Source organism: Rhinoderma darwinii, chromosome 3, assembly GCF_050947455.1.
Source record: "Rhinoderma darwinii isolate aRhiDar2 chromosome 3, aRhiDar2.hap1, whole genome shotgun sequence".
In the NCBI taxonomy this organism is placed as follows: Eukaryota; Metazoa; Chordata; class Amphibia; order Anura; family Rhinodermatidae; genus Rhinoderma; species Rhinoderma darwinii.
Window position 1 is genome coordinate 399,228,217 of NC_134689.1, and position 20,576 is coordinate 399,248,792.

At 43.3% G+C, this 20,576-nt stretch overlaps 1 protein-coding gene across 4 annotated transcripts in view; it reads left to right on the forward strand.

Annotated features, from left to right (window-relative positions):
- Positions 1 to 20,576, forward strand: part of EPOR (erythropoietin receptor) — a 67,310-nt gene that overhangs the window by 14,614 nt on the left and 32,120 nt on the right. Inside the window, exons 3-4 of one of the 4 annotated variants that reach the window (XM_075859069.1) lie at positions 107 to 251; positions 1,161 to 1,217. The exons of 1 other annotated variant lie outside the window; for it this stretch is intronic. In XM_075859069.1, coding sequence (XP_075715184.1) covers positions 146 to 251; positions 1,161 to 1,217 — 163 coding nt within the window. In that variant the 5' untranslated portion in view covers positions 107 to 145. Of the gene's footprint in view, positions 1 to 106; positions 252 to 1,160; positions 1,218 to 16,367; positions 16,767 to 20,431; positions 20,538 to 20,576 lie in introns of those variants that run through there. 2 more of the 4 variants (XM_075859070.1, XM_075859072.1) reach the window with 2 other exon arrangements.

Genomic DNA, 20,576 nt, shown 5'->3' on the forward strand with positions numbered 1-20,576 from the left:
CCCCATCTCCTGCTGTATCAGCATTGCTACGGTTTTAGAGTTATTTATTCGTTTTTCACCGGGAAAAAATGTTTTGTGCTGATATTTCAGTTTGGTTTTTTTTTAGATCCTTCCCCATGCCCTATTTGGATATTTGGACACTCCTATGTCCATTGGGGGGCAGTGCGAGCGGATGTTCGCCCAGATGGACGGCAACTCGGTTTTCCGAGATCAGCGGCTGTATTGCACTGGCTTGGATTCCGAGGCATGGCGTGAGTGAGGGTGCTTCCAGATTTTCACCGATATGTGATGTTAGACAAGTTACCAGTTGTCCTTGAATTGCACGTTGGGGGAAAGATCTAGGGGTCAGGCCTTTCCGCAAGCCTATCAGGGACATCCGATATGATTCTCTATGTCTTTGGTCACTTTTTCCTCGTGTGATTGTGGTCAGAGATTGTTACTCGTAGGTCGAGGATGGCTGTCATGTCTGTTGTAGGAATTAATAGGGCTCCTGTGAAGGTGAATCGGGCTGGGTCAGCGTTTGTAATGTGGAATGGGGGAGTGTTTGTCCGGCATTATGAGTTAGAGGATGGCCTGGGTAATTTCTGGTTGGCTGATGGTGTGCACTTGAATGCGGTGGGTATTGATTTGTGGCCGTTGAGGATTCAGGAAGGCATCGAGCATGCATTGTTGTTGTGGGGGAACTTGCATACTTGAGGTGGTCAAGGTATGCTAGTTATGGAGGGTTTGGGCCGTCCTTGGAGTTGGTTAAAATTGGTAAGGGAGGGATTCATAGTGGGTATGGTCCCGCCCAAATTTATACATTATGGGGGATCTGTCTTATTTGGGCTCCTGCTGGGTGTGGTCCCGAGGAGCAAAATATGTAAATTTTAACCATCTGGGGTTGGGCACGCTGCCCCTGAGCCCGTGGTAGGACAGCTGGGGGTAAAATAGAGGCATGAGCAGTATGGCGCCAGATCCTTTTTCTTAGCTCCAAGGACCTCCCCATTTTCCGTAAGGGTGAATGGTTCTTCACGTGACTGATGTGAGTATGGGTTTGCGTGAAAAGTTAAGCGTTTGTTATTTATTTTGTATTTATTGGTATTTATTATTGACTTGTCAGTAAAATGGCTGCTGTGGCCAATTCATTCCACCTTTAATTCTCTGTGTCATTATTGAAGGGATCAGAGAGATAAAAGGAGGAAAAAGAAGGGGAGCTGGTATGAATTGGTACAGAGGTAAGTAGATGGGTAAGACAGAACCGAATTCTCTAATCCCTAGTCATGTATAAACTGCCTCTTTGTGCTGCCTTACAGACTCTGTTGGGTGCGTTATATATGAGGCTTTTCGCAATGGTTTCGGGGAGAATACCTCCGTACATTTGGCATCCTATGAAGTATGGCACAAGTTTTGTTGGATTCGTACGAAATCCGTCGAAAATCCTCTAATTGGAGGTACAGTAAAGGCCTCATGCACTACAATGGTAGCGCTATTATGGCTCCATGCACAACAGTGCCTAATATGGCCGTGTGCATGAGGGTCCCTCCACAACTGCAGTATTAAAGGTGTATTCCCAACTTAGATATTTATGGCATATCCTGTGGATATGCCATAAATATCTGATAGATGCAGGTCCCATCTCTGGGACCCGCACCTATATTAAGAACAGGGGTCACCTGACCACAGTTTCGCCTAGTGAGCTGGCTGCAGATTCCAGAAGGGGGCTGCACATGAGCGCATCTCTCTCTTATCTATTCTATGGGAGTTACGGAAACAGCCAAGCAATCCCCGTTCTCGAAATATAGCTGCGGTTTACAGATCTGGGTCCTGCATCTATCAGACATTTATGGAATATCCTATTAATATGCCATAAATGTCTAAGTTGGGAATACCCCTTTAAAGTATTTATCAGCCCTTCTATTCCATTTGAGTGACGTTGTGTATCTCTATAAAAGCATGAAGATCTGGTGTTTTCACCAGCCGGCTACAACCTCTGTATCTAAGCAGTAAACTTGTTCAGACGGTTTAGCAATATTATTCATACGGAGAGTAATTCACAATCTTATTACCACAGGGGGAACCCCTGAAAAATACTTGCACTTTTAAGGGAGCCCCTACAGCCATTTCTGCTCGGGGCAGGTAAAACATCATATAATTCTTGCCCAGCAAGACTTGTTGGAGAAGGCTGAATCTGTTTGTCATCTCTATTTTAAAGTGATAGGTCTTGCTGCAGCTTTGTTCTGGGGAATTCCTGACCAGGTTAAAAATAACCCTAAATGAAACCTGATTTAGACACACTGCCCTAAAGGGGCATTCCCAAAATCATAAATTCCCAAGATCATGAGAACGAGGGTCCCAAGCCCCTATCCTGTGGATAGGTGATAATTTATGAATTGGGGAATACCCCTTTAAGGAGTCTAAAAGAAGTTAATAAATACTTACAATGGAAAACTAAACAAAATTTCCCTTCAATAATTTTCTCTGTTCTCAGAGTCCTGATGTCTGACCACAACTGTTTTGGGGATTATGATTTTTCGGCATATGCACATATTTCGCCGATACAAGGCCTTCTTGTAATCGATGGTAATTAGAGAGATTGTTAACATTAGGGAGCCCGAACATGTAGCGGCAGCGTGCTGGTAATGTGCTACATAGCAGAAATTTGTACGTCAAAACCGCACACAATTCTACCATGGATTTTCGCAGTTTTGCAATGCGGTTTTTGGCTGTGCGGCTTGTACAGGTGAAGCACGATTCCAATGTGCTTCTCACGCACAAGTCGCGTGGCTAAAAATGTAATTGCAACTCCATGGTTTGGAGGCTGTACAGCTTAGGTACTGAGACAGACATTAAGGGTCTTTTTACAATGGCCAATTTGGGCCGTAAAAATGAGCGCCGATCAACCAGAAAGCTTGTTGATTGGCGCTCGTTTGTTCCTTTCACAAGGAGATATGATGAGGACTGTATGGGGACAAGTGCTCGTTACTACGATCGCTCCTCTCCATACATTTCCATCATGTCGGCAGCACATTAAAGGTGCCAGCTATATTCCCACTTAACAGTCACATGTCTCTCCTTACCTGAGGCTGGTGGTGCTTCTCTTTAGTGGTCTTGGCTTTAAGTGGGTGTGGGTCGGCCCTAACTGATGTACCCCCCGGCACCTTAAAAACGAATTTGCATGTGCTCTGAAGCGGGACATTTGTGTGCAGTCAGTGGGACGGCAGCGGTAGTATAATGCAATAAAGTTTCCAGGGTTGACAACCGTCTATAAATGTATGCACAGTCCGCAAAAACCCATTTTTTTCTGCTGTCCGTAGCGTTCGGCAGAAAAAACACTGTCTGGTACTTCTTCCGTTCCCTCTGAAAATTTGTACTGCGTATGCGCCAAAAAATTACATTCACAGAAGCAGTGCAAACAATAAGGGAAGCGGACCAACGCCAGTCCGTAGCTGAAGTGAACATGGAGCAGGGGAGGAGTGTATGACGGTCTGTGACTGTCTCTGACTTAGGTGACCTCAGTCAGAGACAGACCGTCATTGGTTCGGTGCCGGGACCAGTGAGTCACCTGGTCCTGACCTCACGTGACATCACAAGTGGGTGTTAAATACACGGATTATTGCGGTTATATACAGGGTTGAGTGTGTAATATATGGGGATTATGGGTGTTATATACAGGGATGATGGGGTCCCAATATACAACCCCATCATCCCTGTATATAACTCCCATCATCCCTATATATAACACTTATCATTCCTGTATTTACTAGCCAGCCATCATCCTTGTATATTACCCCATCATTCCTGTATATAACCCCCATCATCCCTGTATATAACTCCCATCATCCCTGTATACAGGGTTAATGGGGTAATATACAGGGATGATGGGGGCTATATACAGGAATGATGGGGGTTATATACAGAGATGATGGTGGTTATATACAGTGATAATGGGGGTTGCATACAGGAATGATGGCAGTTATATATATAGGGATCATGGCTGGTTATATACAGGGATGATGGCTGGTATATACAGGGATGATGGAGATTATATACAGGGATCATGGCTGGTTATATACAGGGATGATGGCTGGTATATACAGGGATGATGGCTGGTATATACAGGGATGATAGCTGGTTATTTAAATGGATGATGGCTGGTATATACAGGGATGATGGGGGTTATATACAAGGATGATGGAGTTATATACAGGGATGATGGACTTATATACTGGGATGATGGTGTTTATATACGGCGATGATGGCTGGTATATACAGGGATGATGGGGTTATATACAGGGATGATGGCAGTTATATACAGGGATATGGAGGTTATATACAGGGATAATGGCTGGTTATATACAGGGATGATGGCTGGTTATATACAGGGATGATGGCTGGTTATATACAGGGATGATGGGGGGTTATATACAGGTATACAGGGATGATGGCTGGTATATACAGGGATGATGGTGTTTATATACGGGGATGATGGCTGGTATATACAGGGATGATGGCGGTTATATACAGGGATGATGGAGGTTATATACAGGTATAATGGCTGGTATATACAGGGACGATGGGGGTTCTATACAGGGATCATGGCGGTTATATATACAGGGATGATGCGGGTTATATACAGGGATGTTGGACTTATATACAGGGATGATGGGGGTTATATACAGGTATGATTGTCGTTATATACAAGGATGATGGCTGGTATATACAGGGATGATGGCTGTTATATACAGGGATGATGGAGGTTATATACAGGGATGATGGCTGGATATATACAGGGATGATGGCTGGTATATACAGGGATGATGGCTGGTATATACAGGGATGATGGGGGTTATATACAGGGATGATGGCAGTTAAATACAGGGATAAGGGCTGGTTATATACAGGGATGATGGCTGATATATACAGGGATGATGGCTGGTTCTAAACAGGGATGATGGCTGGTATATACAGGGATGATGGGGTTATATACAGGGATGATAGCAGTTAAACACAGGGATGAGGGCAGGTTATATACAGGGATGATGGCTGGATATATACAGGGATGATAGCTGGTTCTATACAGGGATGATGGCTGGTATATACAGGGATGATGAGGTTATATAGAGGGATGATTACGATTGTATACAGGGATGATGGCGGTTATATACAGGGATGATGGCTGGTATATACAGGGATAATAGATGGTATATACAGGGATGATGGAGGTTATATACAGGGATGATGTCTGAACAGAACCGATAAAAACACAGGGACATATACAAAAACACCGACAAAGGCCATACTTACAAATGGACACAGCCAGGCCAGAAATGCTGATGAAAGGGCGAGCAGGTGCTTTAAATAATAATAGCCACTCCCACTAGTCTTGAGGGGAGTGGTGTGTGGTGCATGGGATGTGTAGTAAGAAATAATAAATGAATAGTGTGTGTGCAAGTGTAATACTATAAGTGAAATATAGGGGGCAGTAATAAATGAAGTGCCTCAATAGAAATAAATGGATAATGGGGTGCAAGTGAGTGAAACATGGAGGGATAGTGTGTACGTCATGAGGCACAACGTGTATAGCCAGGTAGAAGCCTATTTGTGACGCCTTGATAATTCATAGAGCGGGCTACCCTGCTTGCTATGCCAAACAACAACACACCATGCTCTCCCAGCATCAAAGACCCGGCTGTGTCCAAGAGAAGCGAATATACATAATAATGAAAAATACCTGGGGTATTGGTAATCATTTTGGCCAAAAGGACGCAAGCTCGCAATCCACGACAAGGATCCCCAGACTTGCGAGTCCCTAACTCCTAAACTGGAACAGAATGTTCCTGATGCACAAACAGAACCGATAAAAACACAGGGACATATACAAAAACACCGACAAAGGCCATACTTACAAATGGACACAGCCAGGCCAGAAATGCTGATGAAAGGGCGAGCAGGTGCTTTAAATAATAATAGCCACTCCCACTAGTCTTGAGGGGAGTGGTGTGTGGTGCATGGGATGTGTAGTAAGAAATAATAAATGAATAGTGTGTGTGCAAGTGTAATACTATAAGTGAAATATAGGGGGCAGTAATAAATGAAGTGCCTCAATAGAAATAAATGGATAATGGGGTGCAAGTGAGTGAAACATGGAGGGATAGTGTGTATGGAGGGATGATGTCTGGTATATACAGGGATGATGGCGGTTATATACAGGGATGATGGCAGTTATATATGGGGATGATGGCTGGTTATATACAGGGATGATGGCTGGTTATATACAGGGATGATGGCTGGTTATATACAGGGATGATGGCTGGTATATACAGGGATGATGGCGGTTATATATGGGGATGATGGCTGGTTATATACAGGGATGATGGCTGGATATATACAGGGTTGATGGCTGGTTATATACAGGGATGATGGCTGGTTATATAAAGGGATGATGGCTGGTATATACAGTGATGATGGGGTTATATACTTGGATGATGGAGTTATATATGGTGATGATAACGGTTTTACACAGGGATGATGGGGGTTATATACAGTGATGATGATGGTTATATACATGAAGGATGGCTGGTTATATACAGGGATGATGGCAGTTATATACAGGGATGATGGCTGGTTATATACAGGGATGATGGCTTGTTATATACAGGGATAATGGCTGGTTATATACAGGGATGATGGCTGGTATATTCAGGGATGATGGGGGTTATATACATGGATGATGGAGTTATATACAGGTATGATAGCGGTTTTACACAGGGATGATGGGGGGTTATATACAGGGATGATGACGGTTATATACAGGGGTGATTGGGGTTATATACAGTGATAATGGCATTATATACAGGGATAATGGTGTTATATACAGGGATGATGGCTGGTATATACAGGGATAATGGCTGGTATATACAGGGATGATCGAGGTTATATACAGGGATGATGGCTGGTATATACAGGGATAATGCCTGGTATATACAGGGATGATCGAGGTTATATACATGGCTGATGGCTGGTATATGCAGGGATGATGGGGGTTATATACAGGGATGATGGCAGTTATATACGGGGATGATGGCTGGTTATATACAGGGATGATGGTGGTTATATACAGGGATGATTTGGGTTATATACAGGGATGATGGCTGGTTATATACAGGGATTATGGCGGTTATATACAGGGATGATGACTGGTATGTTCAGGGATGATGGGGGTTATATACAGGGATGATGGCGGTTATATACAGGGATGATGGCTGGTTATATACAGGGATGATTGGGGTTATATACTGGTATGATGGTGGTTATACAACGGGATGATGGCAGTTATATACAGGGATGATGGTGGTTATATACAGGGATGATTTGGGTTATATACAGGGATGATGGTTGGTTATATACAGGGATTATGGCTGGTATATACAGGGATGATGGGGGTTATATACATGGATGATGGAGTTATATACAGGGATGATAGCGGTGGGAAGATGGGGGTTATATACAGGGATGATTACGGTTATATACAGAGAGGATGGCTGGTTATATACAGGGATGATTGGGGTTATATACAGGGATGATGGCGGTTATATACAGGGATGATGGCAGTTATATACGGGGATGATGGCTGGTTATATACAGGGACGATGGCTGGATATATACAGGGATGATGGCTGGTTATATACAGGGATGATGGCTGGTTATATACCGGGTAATGGCTGGTTATATACAGGGATGATGGCTGGTAAATACAGTGATGATGGCTGGTATATACAGTGATGATGTGGGTTATATATATATATGGATGATGTAGTTATATACAAGGATAACGGCGGTTTTACACAGGGATGATGGGAGTTATATACAGGGATGATAACGGTTATATACAGGGAGGATGGCTGGTTATATACAGGGATGATTGGGGTTAAATACAGGGATGCTGGTGGTTATATACAGGGATGATGGTGGTTATATACAGGGATGATGGTTGGTTATATACAGGGATGATGGCAGTTATATACGGGGATGATGGCTGGTTATATACAGGGATGATGGCTGGATATATACAGGGATGATGGCTGGTTATATACAGGGATGATGGCTGGTTATATACAGGGATGATGGCAGTTATATACAGGGATGATGGCTGGTATATACAGGGATGATGGGGGTTATATACATGGATGATGGAGTTATATACAGGGATGATAGCGGTTTTACACAGGGATGATGAGGGTTATATACAGGGATGATTACGGTTATATACAGGGAGGATGGTTGGTTATATACAGGGATGATTGGGGTTATATACAGGGATGATGGCGGTTATATACAGGGATGATGGCAGTTATATACGGGGATGATGGCTGGTTATATAAAGGGACGATGGCTGGATATATACAGGGATGATGGCTGGTTATATACAGGGATGATGGCTGGTTATATACCGGGTAATGGCTGGTTATATACAGGGATGATGGCTGTTATATCCAGTGATGATGTGGGTTATATATATGGATGATGTAGTTATATACAGGGATGACGGCGGTTTTACACAGGGATGATGGGGGTTATATACAGGGATGATAACGGTTATATACAGGGAGGATGGCTGGTTATATACAGGGATGGTTGGGGTTATATACAGGGATGATGGCGGTTATATACAGGGATGATGGCTGGTATATACAGAGATGGTGGGGGTTATATACAGGGATGATGGCTGGATATATACAGGGATGATGGCTGGATATATACAGGGATGATGGCTGGTTATATACAGGACCGATGGCTGGATATATACAGGGATGATGGCTGGTTATATACAGGGATGATGGCTGGTTATATACCGGGTAATGGCTGGTTATATACAGGGATGATGGCTGGTATATACAGTGATGATGTGGGTTATATATATGGATGATGTAGTTATATACAAGGATGACGGCGGTTTTACACAGGGATGATGGGGGTTATATACAGGGATGATAACGGTTATATACAGGGAGGATGGCTGGTTATATACAGGGATGATTGGGGTTATATACAGGGATGATGGTGGTTATATACAGGGATGATGGTGGTTATATACAGGGATGATGGTTGGTTATATACAGGGATGATGGCAGTTATATACGTGGATGATGGCTGGTTATATACAGGGATGATGGCTGGATATATACAGGGATGATGGCTGGTTATATACAGGGATGATGGCAGTTATATACAGGGATGATGGCTGGTATATACAGGGATGATGGGGGTTATATACATGGATGATGGAGTTATATACAGGGATGATTACGGTTATATACAGGGAGGATGGTTGGTTATATACAGGGATGATTGGGGTTATATACAGGGATGATGGTGGTTATATACAGGGATGATGGCAGTTATATACGGGGATGATGGCTGCTTATATACAGGGACGATGGCTGGATATATACAGGGATGATGGCTGGTTATATACAGGGATGATGGCTGGTTATATGCCGGGTAATGACTGGTTATATACAGGGATGATGGCTGTTATATCCAGTGATGATGTGGGTTATATATATGGATGATGTAGTTATATACAGGGATGACGGCGGTTTTACACAGGGATGATGGGGATTATATACAGGGATACTAACGGTTATATACAGGGAGGATGGCTGGTTATATACAGGGATGATTGGGGTTATATACAGGGATGATGGCGGTTATATACAGGGATGATGGCTGGTATATACAGAGATGGTGGGGGTTATATACAGGGATGATGGCGGTTATATAGATGGATGATGGAGTTATATACAGGAATTATGGCGGTTATATACAGAGAGGATGGCTGGTTATATACAGGGATGATGGTTGATTATATACAGGGTAATGGCTGGATATATACAGGGATGATGGCTGGTATATACAGTGATGATGTGGGTTATATATATGGATGATATAGTTATATACAGGGATGACGGCAGTTTTACACAGGGATGATGGGGGTTATATACAGGGATGATAATGGTTATATACAGGGAGGATGGCTGGTTATATACAGGGATTATTGGGGTTATATACAGGGATGATGGCGGTTATATACAGGGATGATGGCTTGTATATACAGGTATGGTGGGGGTTATATACAGGGATGATGGCGGTTATATACATGGATGATGGAGTTATATACAGGGATGATGGCGGTTTTACACAGGGATGATGGGGGTTATATACAGGGATGATTACGGTTATATACAGGGAGGATGGCTGGTTATATACAGGGATGATTGGGGTTATATACAGGGATGATGGCGGTTATATACAGGGATGATGGCAGTTATATACGGGGATGATAGCAGTTATATACGGGGATGATGGCTGGTTATATACAGGGATGATGGCTGGTTATATACAGGGATGATGGCTGGTTATATACAGGGATGATTGGTGTTATATACAGGGATGATGGCGGTTATATACAGGGATGATGGCTGGTATATACAGGGATGGTGGGGGTTATATACAGGGATGATGGCGGTTATATACATGGATGATGGAGTTATATACAGGGATGATGGCGGTTTTACACAGGGATGATTACGGTTATATACAGGGAGGATGACTGGTTATATACAGGGATGATTGAGGTTATATACAGGGATGATGGTGGTTATATACATGGATGATGGAGTTATATACAGGGATGATGGCGGTTTTACACAGGGATGATGGGGGTTATATACAGGGATGATTACGGTTATATACAGGGAGGATGACTGGTTATATACAGGGATGATTGAGGTTATATACAGGGATGATGGTGGTTATATACATGGATGATGGAGTTATATACAGGGATGATGGCGGTTTTACACAGGGATGATGGGGGTTATATACAGGGATGATTACGGTTATATACAGGGAGGATGACTGGTTATATACAGGGATGATTGGGGTTATATACAGGGATGATGGCGGTTATATACAGGGATGATGGGGTTATATACAGGGATGATGGCGGTTTTACACAGGGATGATGGGGGTTATATACAGGGATGATTACGGTTATATACAGGGAGGATGGCTGGTTATATACAGGGATGATTGAGGTTATATACAGGGATGTTGGCGGTTATATACAGGGATGATGGCAGTTATATATGGGGATGATGGCAGGTTATATACAGGGATGATGGCTGGTATATACAGGAATGATCGAGGTTATATACATGGCTAATGGCTGGTATATGCAGGGATGATGGCAGTTATATACGGGGATGATGGCTGGTTATATACAGGGATGATGGCTGGACATATACAGGGATGATGGCTGGTTATATACAGGGATGATGGCTGGTTATATACAGGGATGATGGCTGGTATATACAGGGATGATAGGGGTTATATACAGGGATGATGGGGGTTACACACAGGGATTATGGCGGTTATATACAGGAATAATGACTGGTATGTACAGGGATGAAGGGGGTTATATACAGGGATGATGGCTGGTTAAATACAGGGTTGATTGGGGTTATATACAGGTATGATGGCGGTTATACAACGGGATTATGGCAGTTATATACAGGGATGATGGTGGTTATATACAGGGATGATGGTGGTTATATACAGGGATGATGGTTGGTTATATACAGGGATGATGGCTTGTATATACAGGTATGGTGGGGGTTATATACAGGGATGATGGCAGTTATATACATGGATGATGGAGTTATATACAGGGATGATGGCGGTTTTACACAGGGATGATGGGGGTTATATACAGGGATGATTACGGTTATATACAGGGAGGATGGCTGGTTATATACAGGGATGATTGGGGTTATATACAGGGATGATGGCGGTTATATACAGGGATGATGCCAGTTATATACGGGGATGATGGCTGGTTATATACAGGGATGATGGCTGGTTATATACAGGGATGATGGCTGGTTATATACAGGGATGATTGGTGTTATATACAGGGATGATGGCGGTTATATACAGGGATGATGGCTGGTATATACAGGGATGGTGGGGGTTATATACAGGGATGATGGCGGTTATATACATGGATGATGGAGTTATATACAGGGATGATGGCGGTTTTACACAGGGATGATGGGGGTTATATACAGGGATGATTACGGTTATATACAGGGAGGATGGCTGGTTATATACAGGGATGATTGGGGTTATATACAGGGATGATGGCGGTTATACACAGGGATGATGGGGTTATATACAGGGATGATGGCGGTTTTACACAGGGATGATGGGGGTTATATACAGGGATGATTACGGTTATATACAGGGAGGATGGCTGGTTATATACAGGGATGATTGAGGTTATATACAGGGATGTTGGTGGTTATATACAGGGATGATGGCAGTTATATATGGGGATGATGGCAGGTTATATACAGGGATGATGGCTGGTATATACAGGAATGATCGAGGTTATATACATGGCTAATGGCTGGTATATGCAGGGATGATGGGGGTTATATACAGGGATGATGGCAGTTATATACGGGGATGATGGCTGGTTATATACAGGGATTATGGCTGGACATATACAGGGATGATGGCTGGTTATATACAGGGATGATGGCTGGTTATATACAGGGATGATGGCTGGTATATACAGGGATGATAGGGGTTATATACAGGGATGATGGGGGTTACACACAGGGATTATGGCGGTTATATACAGGGATAATGACTGGTATGTACAGGGATGAAGGGGGTTATATACAGGGATGATGGCTGGTTAAATACAGGGTTGATTGGGGTTATATACAGGTATGATGGCGGTTATACAACGGGATTAATGGCAGTTATATACAGGGATGATGGTGGTTATATACAGGGATGATGGTGGTTATATACAGGGATGATGGTTGGTTATATACAGGGATGATGGCAGTTATATACGGGGATGATGGCTGGTTATATACAGGGATGATGGCTGGATATATACAGGGATGATGGCTGGTTATATACAGGGATGATGGCTTGTTATATACAGGGTAATGGCTGGATATATACAGTAATGATGGCTGGTATATACAGTGATGAGGAAGACTGAGGAAGACTCTAGTACAGCGTTGAAACGCGTAGCCATTATTCATGTTTTTCAATAAACATTTATTTATTTATATCATTTTGTCTACCATCGCTGAGTTCCTTCAACAGCCACACAGCAGCGCCTCACAGGATCCTCCCTTTTTCCACTACCTCCTTACGTTCTAACTAGCGGTGACCACTTGGTTTACCGGTTTGGATCCTGGCAGCAGCACCTGTGGACTTTTTCATTGCCTTTTCCAAGCACTATCGTGGTGAGCATAATAGACCACGTCCAATATTCCATTTAAACCTCATTGACCTGCACTATGTGGCGCCGTGCTTTTTGCTTTTCTGTTCATTTGGAGGTATATACAGGAATGATGGCGGTTATATACAGGGATGATGGGGGTTATACACAGGGATGATGGCGGTTATATACAGGGATGATGGCTGGTTATATACAGGGATGATGATTGGTATATACAGGGTTGATGGGGGTTATATACAGGGATGATGGCGGTTATATACAGGGATGATGGCTGGTTATATACAGGGATGATGGGGTGATATAGTGGTATTATGGGGTTGATATAGAGGGATGATGGGGTTATATACAGGGATGATGGGGGTACATCAAGTTTATCACTAGCTCTTGATTTTGTAATGTGTCTGAAAAATGTTTGGTCTGTCCGTTATTTTTAGCTCAGTTGTCCAGAAATTACTGAAGTGGAGGTTGGCAACCCTGATAGTCACACAATTACACTCTAATGTTTTAGGGTATGTGCACACGCTTATTAAAAAACGTCTGAAAATGCGGAGCTGTTTTCAAGGGAAAAACAGCTCCTGATTTTCAGCCGTTTTTTTTTAGCAACTCGCGTTTTCCGTGGAGTTTTTTACGGCCGTTTTTGGAGCTGTTTTCCTATAGAGTCAATGAGAAACGGCTCAAGAAGTGACATGCACTTTTTTTTCACGGCCGTTTTTAAAAACGTCTGCGTAAAAGAACTCCCCGTCGGGGCAGATGTTTGGAGGCGTTCTGCTACCGATTTTACGAAAACTGGCCGAAAATAAGCAGTGTGAACATACCCTAATAGTGAAAACAGTCACACGACATTTACCACAGATATTACTTAAGAGTTTGTTTCTTGCCATGTAGCCGATGCATCAGGCAGCCAGATGGGTAATTTTAGTCCTGCGGTTTATCTGCATGACGTAAAATATTTCTCATTAGTACAATCGTCCTGTTATGTTTGGCAATATGATATCTTTACGAGATAGAGGTGTGCCTGGTTTTCTGTATTCCGTAACACTTCCATCTACATCCTGTATTGAATTTCTCTAGAATAGTATCAGCTTTCTCTGAAAAAGACACCTTTGTTGTAATATGTGTGGGTATGGCAAAATGTACATGTGGTGCAGGCAGCAGCGAAGGGGTTAAAGAGGACCTATCAACTCTCCTAACATGTTTGTTTTAGTGAATATTTGTAATTCCCATGTATTCCAAATTGTGGAATATATTTTCTTAGAGCTCTGCATTGTGCCATTCCTCTGTTATTCCTCCTTGTAGTTTATGAATAAATTGACAACTGGGTGTTACCATTCCCCTTGCCAAAACAGTGTGTCAATACACAGTCTCATTCTGTCAGCGCTGATTGGACAGTGTTAGTCGTATAGGGACACACCCCCAACTGGTAACACCTAGTTGTCAATTTATTCATACATTTCTAGGAGAAATAACAGAGGAACGGCACAACATAGAGTTCTTAAAAAGATACCTCAGAATTGTTGTTTTATGTGGAATACAAGTATTTACTAAATCAGACCTGTCAGGAGAGGTGACAGGTCCTCTTTAAGAGCCGACGTAGTGGTGGGAAATGTTGCCCAGGGTCTGAGTATTATTTAGGAAGCTTAGGAGGGGCTGTGTCTGTTGTAACAGATAAGAGGACAGCGGGCACCAGTTTGGCCGTGCTCTCTCCACCCTATCTTGTGGTGTGCGCTTCTCCTTTTATTCACATCAACTTTCCTTTGTATGGATTGCCATAAGAGCAGAGCTGTTCCCCATAGCAACCAGTCAGGTCACTAAAATTCTGTTTCCAATCTAAAATATGACAGCTGGCGTCTGTCTGGTTGCTATGGGCAACACCTCCACATTTTCTTGGTAGTAATTTTTCAAAATAAGCCCCAAAGCAGAAAGTTACTGCAGGGAGCAACTCATGCTGGTACATTGATTTTCTATGGATTCCATGTATTGCTTCATTTTCTCTGCAGCAATGCATTTCGTGGGGTCTTCTCAGCGAGACCCTCATCATTAAGCTTGTTTTGAGGGGACATGAGAAAGGTAATCGAAACCTTTTAGGGTATATCGGCATCATAAAGGGGGTCCCTCACTCAGGACACCTCTGGCAGTGGATGGATGGGCCATCCATATATTACATGAAGAAGCGACTTCTAAATCAGCCACCGTAGCTGATCACCGGGGGTTAGAATGTTCATGGGACAACCCTTTAAAGTTATGTCAGGTATGGTTATGTTACTAGTTCTGGCCCAGGGGTCACTCCTAAATCGAAACCAAAGTATAGGGCTATGTTTACTTTAGCGTCATGGCTTATGTTCATAATGGAGCCACGACAGCTGTGCCAGATCCTTTCAAACTAATCCTGATGAACCCCTCTGACATATAATTGTCATTGATATTAATGGGATCTGCTTAATGCTTAATTTTCCGTTTGGTGGCGCTTCAGGGGGATTGAGCGCCTTCTGGCAGATTCCCCCACAGATTACAGCCAATAACTGGGGGTTCCAGCATTTGGACATTGTGGGAGCAATTTATTGTCAGGGGACTCATCTAACTAAAGGGCAGAACACCGTTAAATTGGATACGTTGGATTTCTCCGGTCTTTTACTATTCTTTCCCTGCAGGGTGGTCAGCAGACTACAAGCTTTCTTTTATGGCTGCCTGTATTCTGTTTATGGTGCAGCAGACCTTTGAATGTGGCAGTGGTGGAGCTGTAGTACAACTAGTCCAGGAGAACTATCCTACGTATGTGGTCTTATGTTATAGAATAGACACATAGGTGGGCACTTTTTGGACATGACGCACTCTCCTCCATATCCATTGCATCCCCCTGATCACAGCGGGGGGGGGGGGTGGGGGGGGGTAGAATTGGCACAGTGTGTATAGTCAAAAGTTGCCCTATTAGAGTACAGATCCCCTTTAAGTGATCTTTAATTGCAAACCACGGAAATACAGTCTGTCATTTAACTGTACTATCCCCGTATTAATCCCTTGAACACAGTCCACACTCAGCCTTATCTCACTCTGCAGAGAAGCAACGGCAACATCTCGCCTCAGCATTCACAATAGGTGTCAGATACAGGAGAGACAGAGACAGAGCCGGTCACTGGGAGCTGATAGATACAGAGAGAGAGAGAGGACGATACAAGACACACATATACTGAGATCCACGGCTAGAGCCACCGGACTATATCCAACAGCAGCTACACCTATACAAATTCATTCAGGAGCAAGTGAAGTATTGCTGTAGGGGAAATTCATGTGCACTATATAGCGGACAACATGCCCAGCTGGACGGGTATACCGTACACCATGAATATGTCCAGGAAACCCCGGGCCCTTTACTGCAGGTACCTGTTTCTGGTCATGTGGATGGCACTGTGCAGTGGGACGGAGGACGAGACAGCGCTGACCTCCCTTCTCAACAATGGTAAGAGCTTTGGCTTCCATTTCACCACTTATTTGTCCCCTCTCCAAACCACTATTCATCCATGATTGAACTTTTAATGTGTGAGAGTTTAGTGGTTCTTGCTATTCTGCATTATTATCAACCATGAGCTGAGGCAAAGCGGTTATCGATCTGTAGTCAGCTTTGAAAATTGTCGGAAATGCTTATGTGCCTTGGACTCTGTATATATATATATATATATAGTCAATATAATGGGATTCAAGAATGGGCAGATGCGGCATTGTTATAGTCAGGGCCTGACTCATGCCTAGTGATCACCAACCATTCTCATCTTCCAGGCATCTCTGATTAATGTATTGCAATAAGTATAATAGGAAGAAGCAACATGTTAACATTGATCACCTGTTCTTCCTCCTGCCCCAACGATCAGGTAATGATGTGACGGAGATACCGCTACGGCATTTAAAAATGCCAGTGGTTTTGCTGCTATCAGTGGCACTGTTGTTATAAAGTGAATGTCCACCTTTTAATACCCTGTAATTTTTAGGTCCAACTTTCTGTGCTTAATGAAGTTAGAGCTTTGTTTTCCTGATACAGAGCTCCAAATCCTCTGCATGGACATAGAGGAAAATGATAAAATTCTGCCACCACTAGGGGGAGCTTACTGAATACTGTATTACTGTTGATTGCAATGTATGAAAAGTATTCAGAAAGCTCCTAAGCTTCATCTAGTGGTGGCAGAAGTTTATCATGTAAATATACGGATTTCTATGCGGGGGACAGAAGCAATGTTACAGAAAAACAAATGAAATATTGGAACATTTTATATAGAAAATTTTACAATGGTGTTTAAGGGTAGACATTCACTTTAACGACTTTAACCTCTTCCTGACATACGCCGTATATATACGACAGAGTTCGGGGGATGGTACACGGCCTGAGCCCATTCCATTAGACAAGTGTGATGGCTGTATGACACTTCAGTGTAATGAGCTGAATCCCGCTCGTATTACCCCTTAGATGCCACGGTCAATAACGACTGCGGCACCTAAGCTGTTAGAAAGAGGGGGAAATAGTCTGAATTATTTATTTAACCCGCACGGTATAATATATATGCCATACATTTTTTTTTTAAAAAGACAATCACTGTTTTTTAGGTCGCCTCACCTACCACGAAAAATGGAACAAAAAGTGATAAAAAAAAGTCTATGTCCAAAATGGTACCAATAGAAACTATAAATTAAAAAAAAGCCCTCATACCACTCAAACGACAGAAAAATAAAAAAGTTATGGATTTCAGAATTTGGTGACACAAAACAAATTTTATTTTTAATAAGTCGTTTTTTCCTTGTAAAAGTAGTAAAACTATATCAATTTGGTATCGCTGTAATCATATTGACCCGCAGAATATAGTTAACATGTCGGTTTTATTGCACAGTGAACGCCGTAAGAACGAAACCCAAAAAACAATGGAGGAATCGCTGTTTTTTCCCATTCTACCCCAGCAAATATTTTTTCCCAGTTTCTCACTACATTATATGGTAAAATAAATGGTGCCATGAAAAACTACAACTCGTCCCACAAAAAAAAAAAAAGCCCTCATATGACTAGATCAACAGAAAAATTTAAAAGTTATGGCTTTTGTAAGGTGGGGTGGAAAAAGCGAAAATGAAAATCTGAAAAATTGCAGCAGACAGAATGAGTTAAAGGCATGCTGCGGTTTGGGGGAAAAAACACTATGCCCAAAAAATTTGTGTTTTTTAACTTTATTATGTGAATGTTTATAAATGGCAGTCACTTCTATGACTTTCTGCTGCAGAGAAATGCCACAAAGCCTGGATGTGTGAACTAGACTGAAATACGGCAATATTACTGCTGCAATACCAAACCAAACTACGATCACCATAGAACCCTACAGTGATCTAAGTTAAGTTCAGTAGAACCACAGGGAGTCCAATTGCTGCAGCTCTAAGGGTCTTCTTACGCGGCCCAAAGTGGGCCGTGTTAGCCAGCTCCGAACAGCGAGACAGCTCGTTGATCGTTGCCTGTTTGCTTCTTTCACAAGGAGCTATGTATGGGGACGAGTACTCGTTACTCCGATCACTCGCCCTCATGCATTTCTATTATGTCAGCAGCGCGTCTCCCTGTTTACATAAACGATGCAATCAGCCGATGAAAAAGCGTTTGCCCATTCATTGGCTGATTGTTGCCCTGTGAGCTCTCGTTTGCCGATAATTGGCCCATGTAAAAGGGCCTTAAAGGTGTTTTTCACTTTCTGACAACTGATGACCTATCCACCAGATAGGTCATCACCCGGACCAGGATGACCACTCCGCTTGCCTCCGTGCACCGGATGTTTGGAACGGTATGCAGTAGTTGGAGCCGGAAGCAGATGGCTCTGACGACTGCATAGCGGCCATTCGGCAAAACTGCAGCTCGGTCGCTATTCTTTGACCGGAGTCATCTGCTTCTGCCAATATTGTCCGGTGCACGGAGACAGCCGGAATGGCGGATCGGTGCAGGGTCCGGGTGTCGGACACGCACTGATCATATAACAATAACATACAGCCATATTTTTTTTTAAAAAGCAACCCTCCAGAATTGATCACCCCATCTTTAGTGTTTATCTATGCAGCACTAATCTTTCCATCAAAACGATGGACATCAAGGTGGAACCCCATCAGATCACATTGTAAGTCAATGGGTCTGCAGGGCACAGGTGGGTCCGCCACTGCATTTGGGCTTCTGTTTACCCCATTCATTACCTTTTTTATAGGGTTGCTTGTTAGTGGCACCCAGCCATTCATATAAATTATACGATAATGCAAATGTACCAAAAAATGGCACCTCCATAAAGTACAACTCCTTGTTCTGGTCTCAATGCCAAAATTGACCTGGTCCTTAAAGCGACTCTCCGGTCGCAGGACAAAATTATAAATGTGATGGGATATATAGAGCAATAATATCTGTTGCCCTCCAGTTGTGACCCTCTTTGGGACAGCAAAGAGGGGATCCTAAAACGACAGATCCACCGCAGAGGTGCATAACTGGAGTTATTAGATATTATTAATCCATATTTACCATCATATATAAAATGTTGTCCTGGGACCGGAGGGTCGCTTTAAAGGGTTAATCCCTTCCTTCACCATGTCATAATAGTACTGCATCGGGAGCCACTAGTGCCCGCATCACTCAACTACTATGGCGCGAGGATGATGCAGTGTCAGGAGCTGTGCCCATGTCATCTGCAGCAGGTGTCAGCTATAACATACTTTGTTACAGGGAGACCACCTGGTTGCTACCTCCTGAGGTGGTCCCGGTATAAGTAGCAGCTAACCCAATAGACCAGGAGACAACAGAGAGTCAGGCAAGAGGGTGGTCAGGGTCCGACTGAGGTCAGGGCCGGCTGAGTCCACGCATGGACATTAACTGGGCAGAGGGTCAAAGTAGGCAGCACCAGTACGGGGGAAGGAGACAGGCTGGAAACAAGACTCAGATGAACTGAACACAGTAATGATACCTTCGCAGAAACATGCAAAAGTTGAAGCAAAATTGCTGAGGCATCAGGTGACCAATGAGGCTACATTAAATATGTACTGTGTATCTGGAATAGGGTGGGGAATGGCTTGAGTGCCCTATGCAACATAGAACCGGCCGCAGCAGAAGTGAGAGGAGGAGCACGACGACAGGGAGTGAAGGCACTCTGGCGTCTGTGCCCTCTGGGGGAGGCATTGTGCCGGCGGGCATGAAACACGGACAACAGCAGAGAACCAAAATGCGCCGGGGACAGGGGTAAGCAACCCGGCAGCGGGGACCACCAGAAGCGGGACC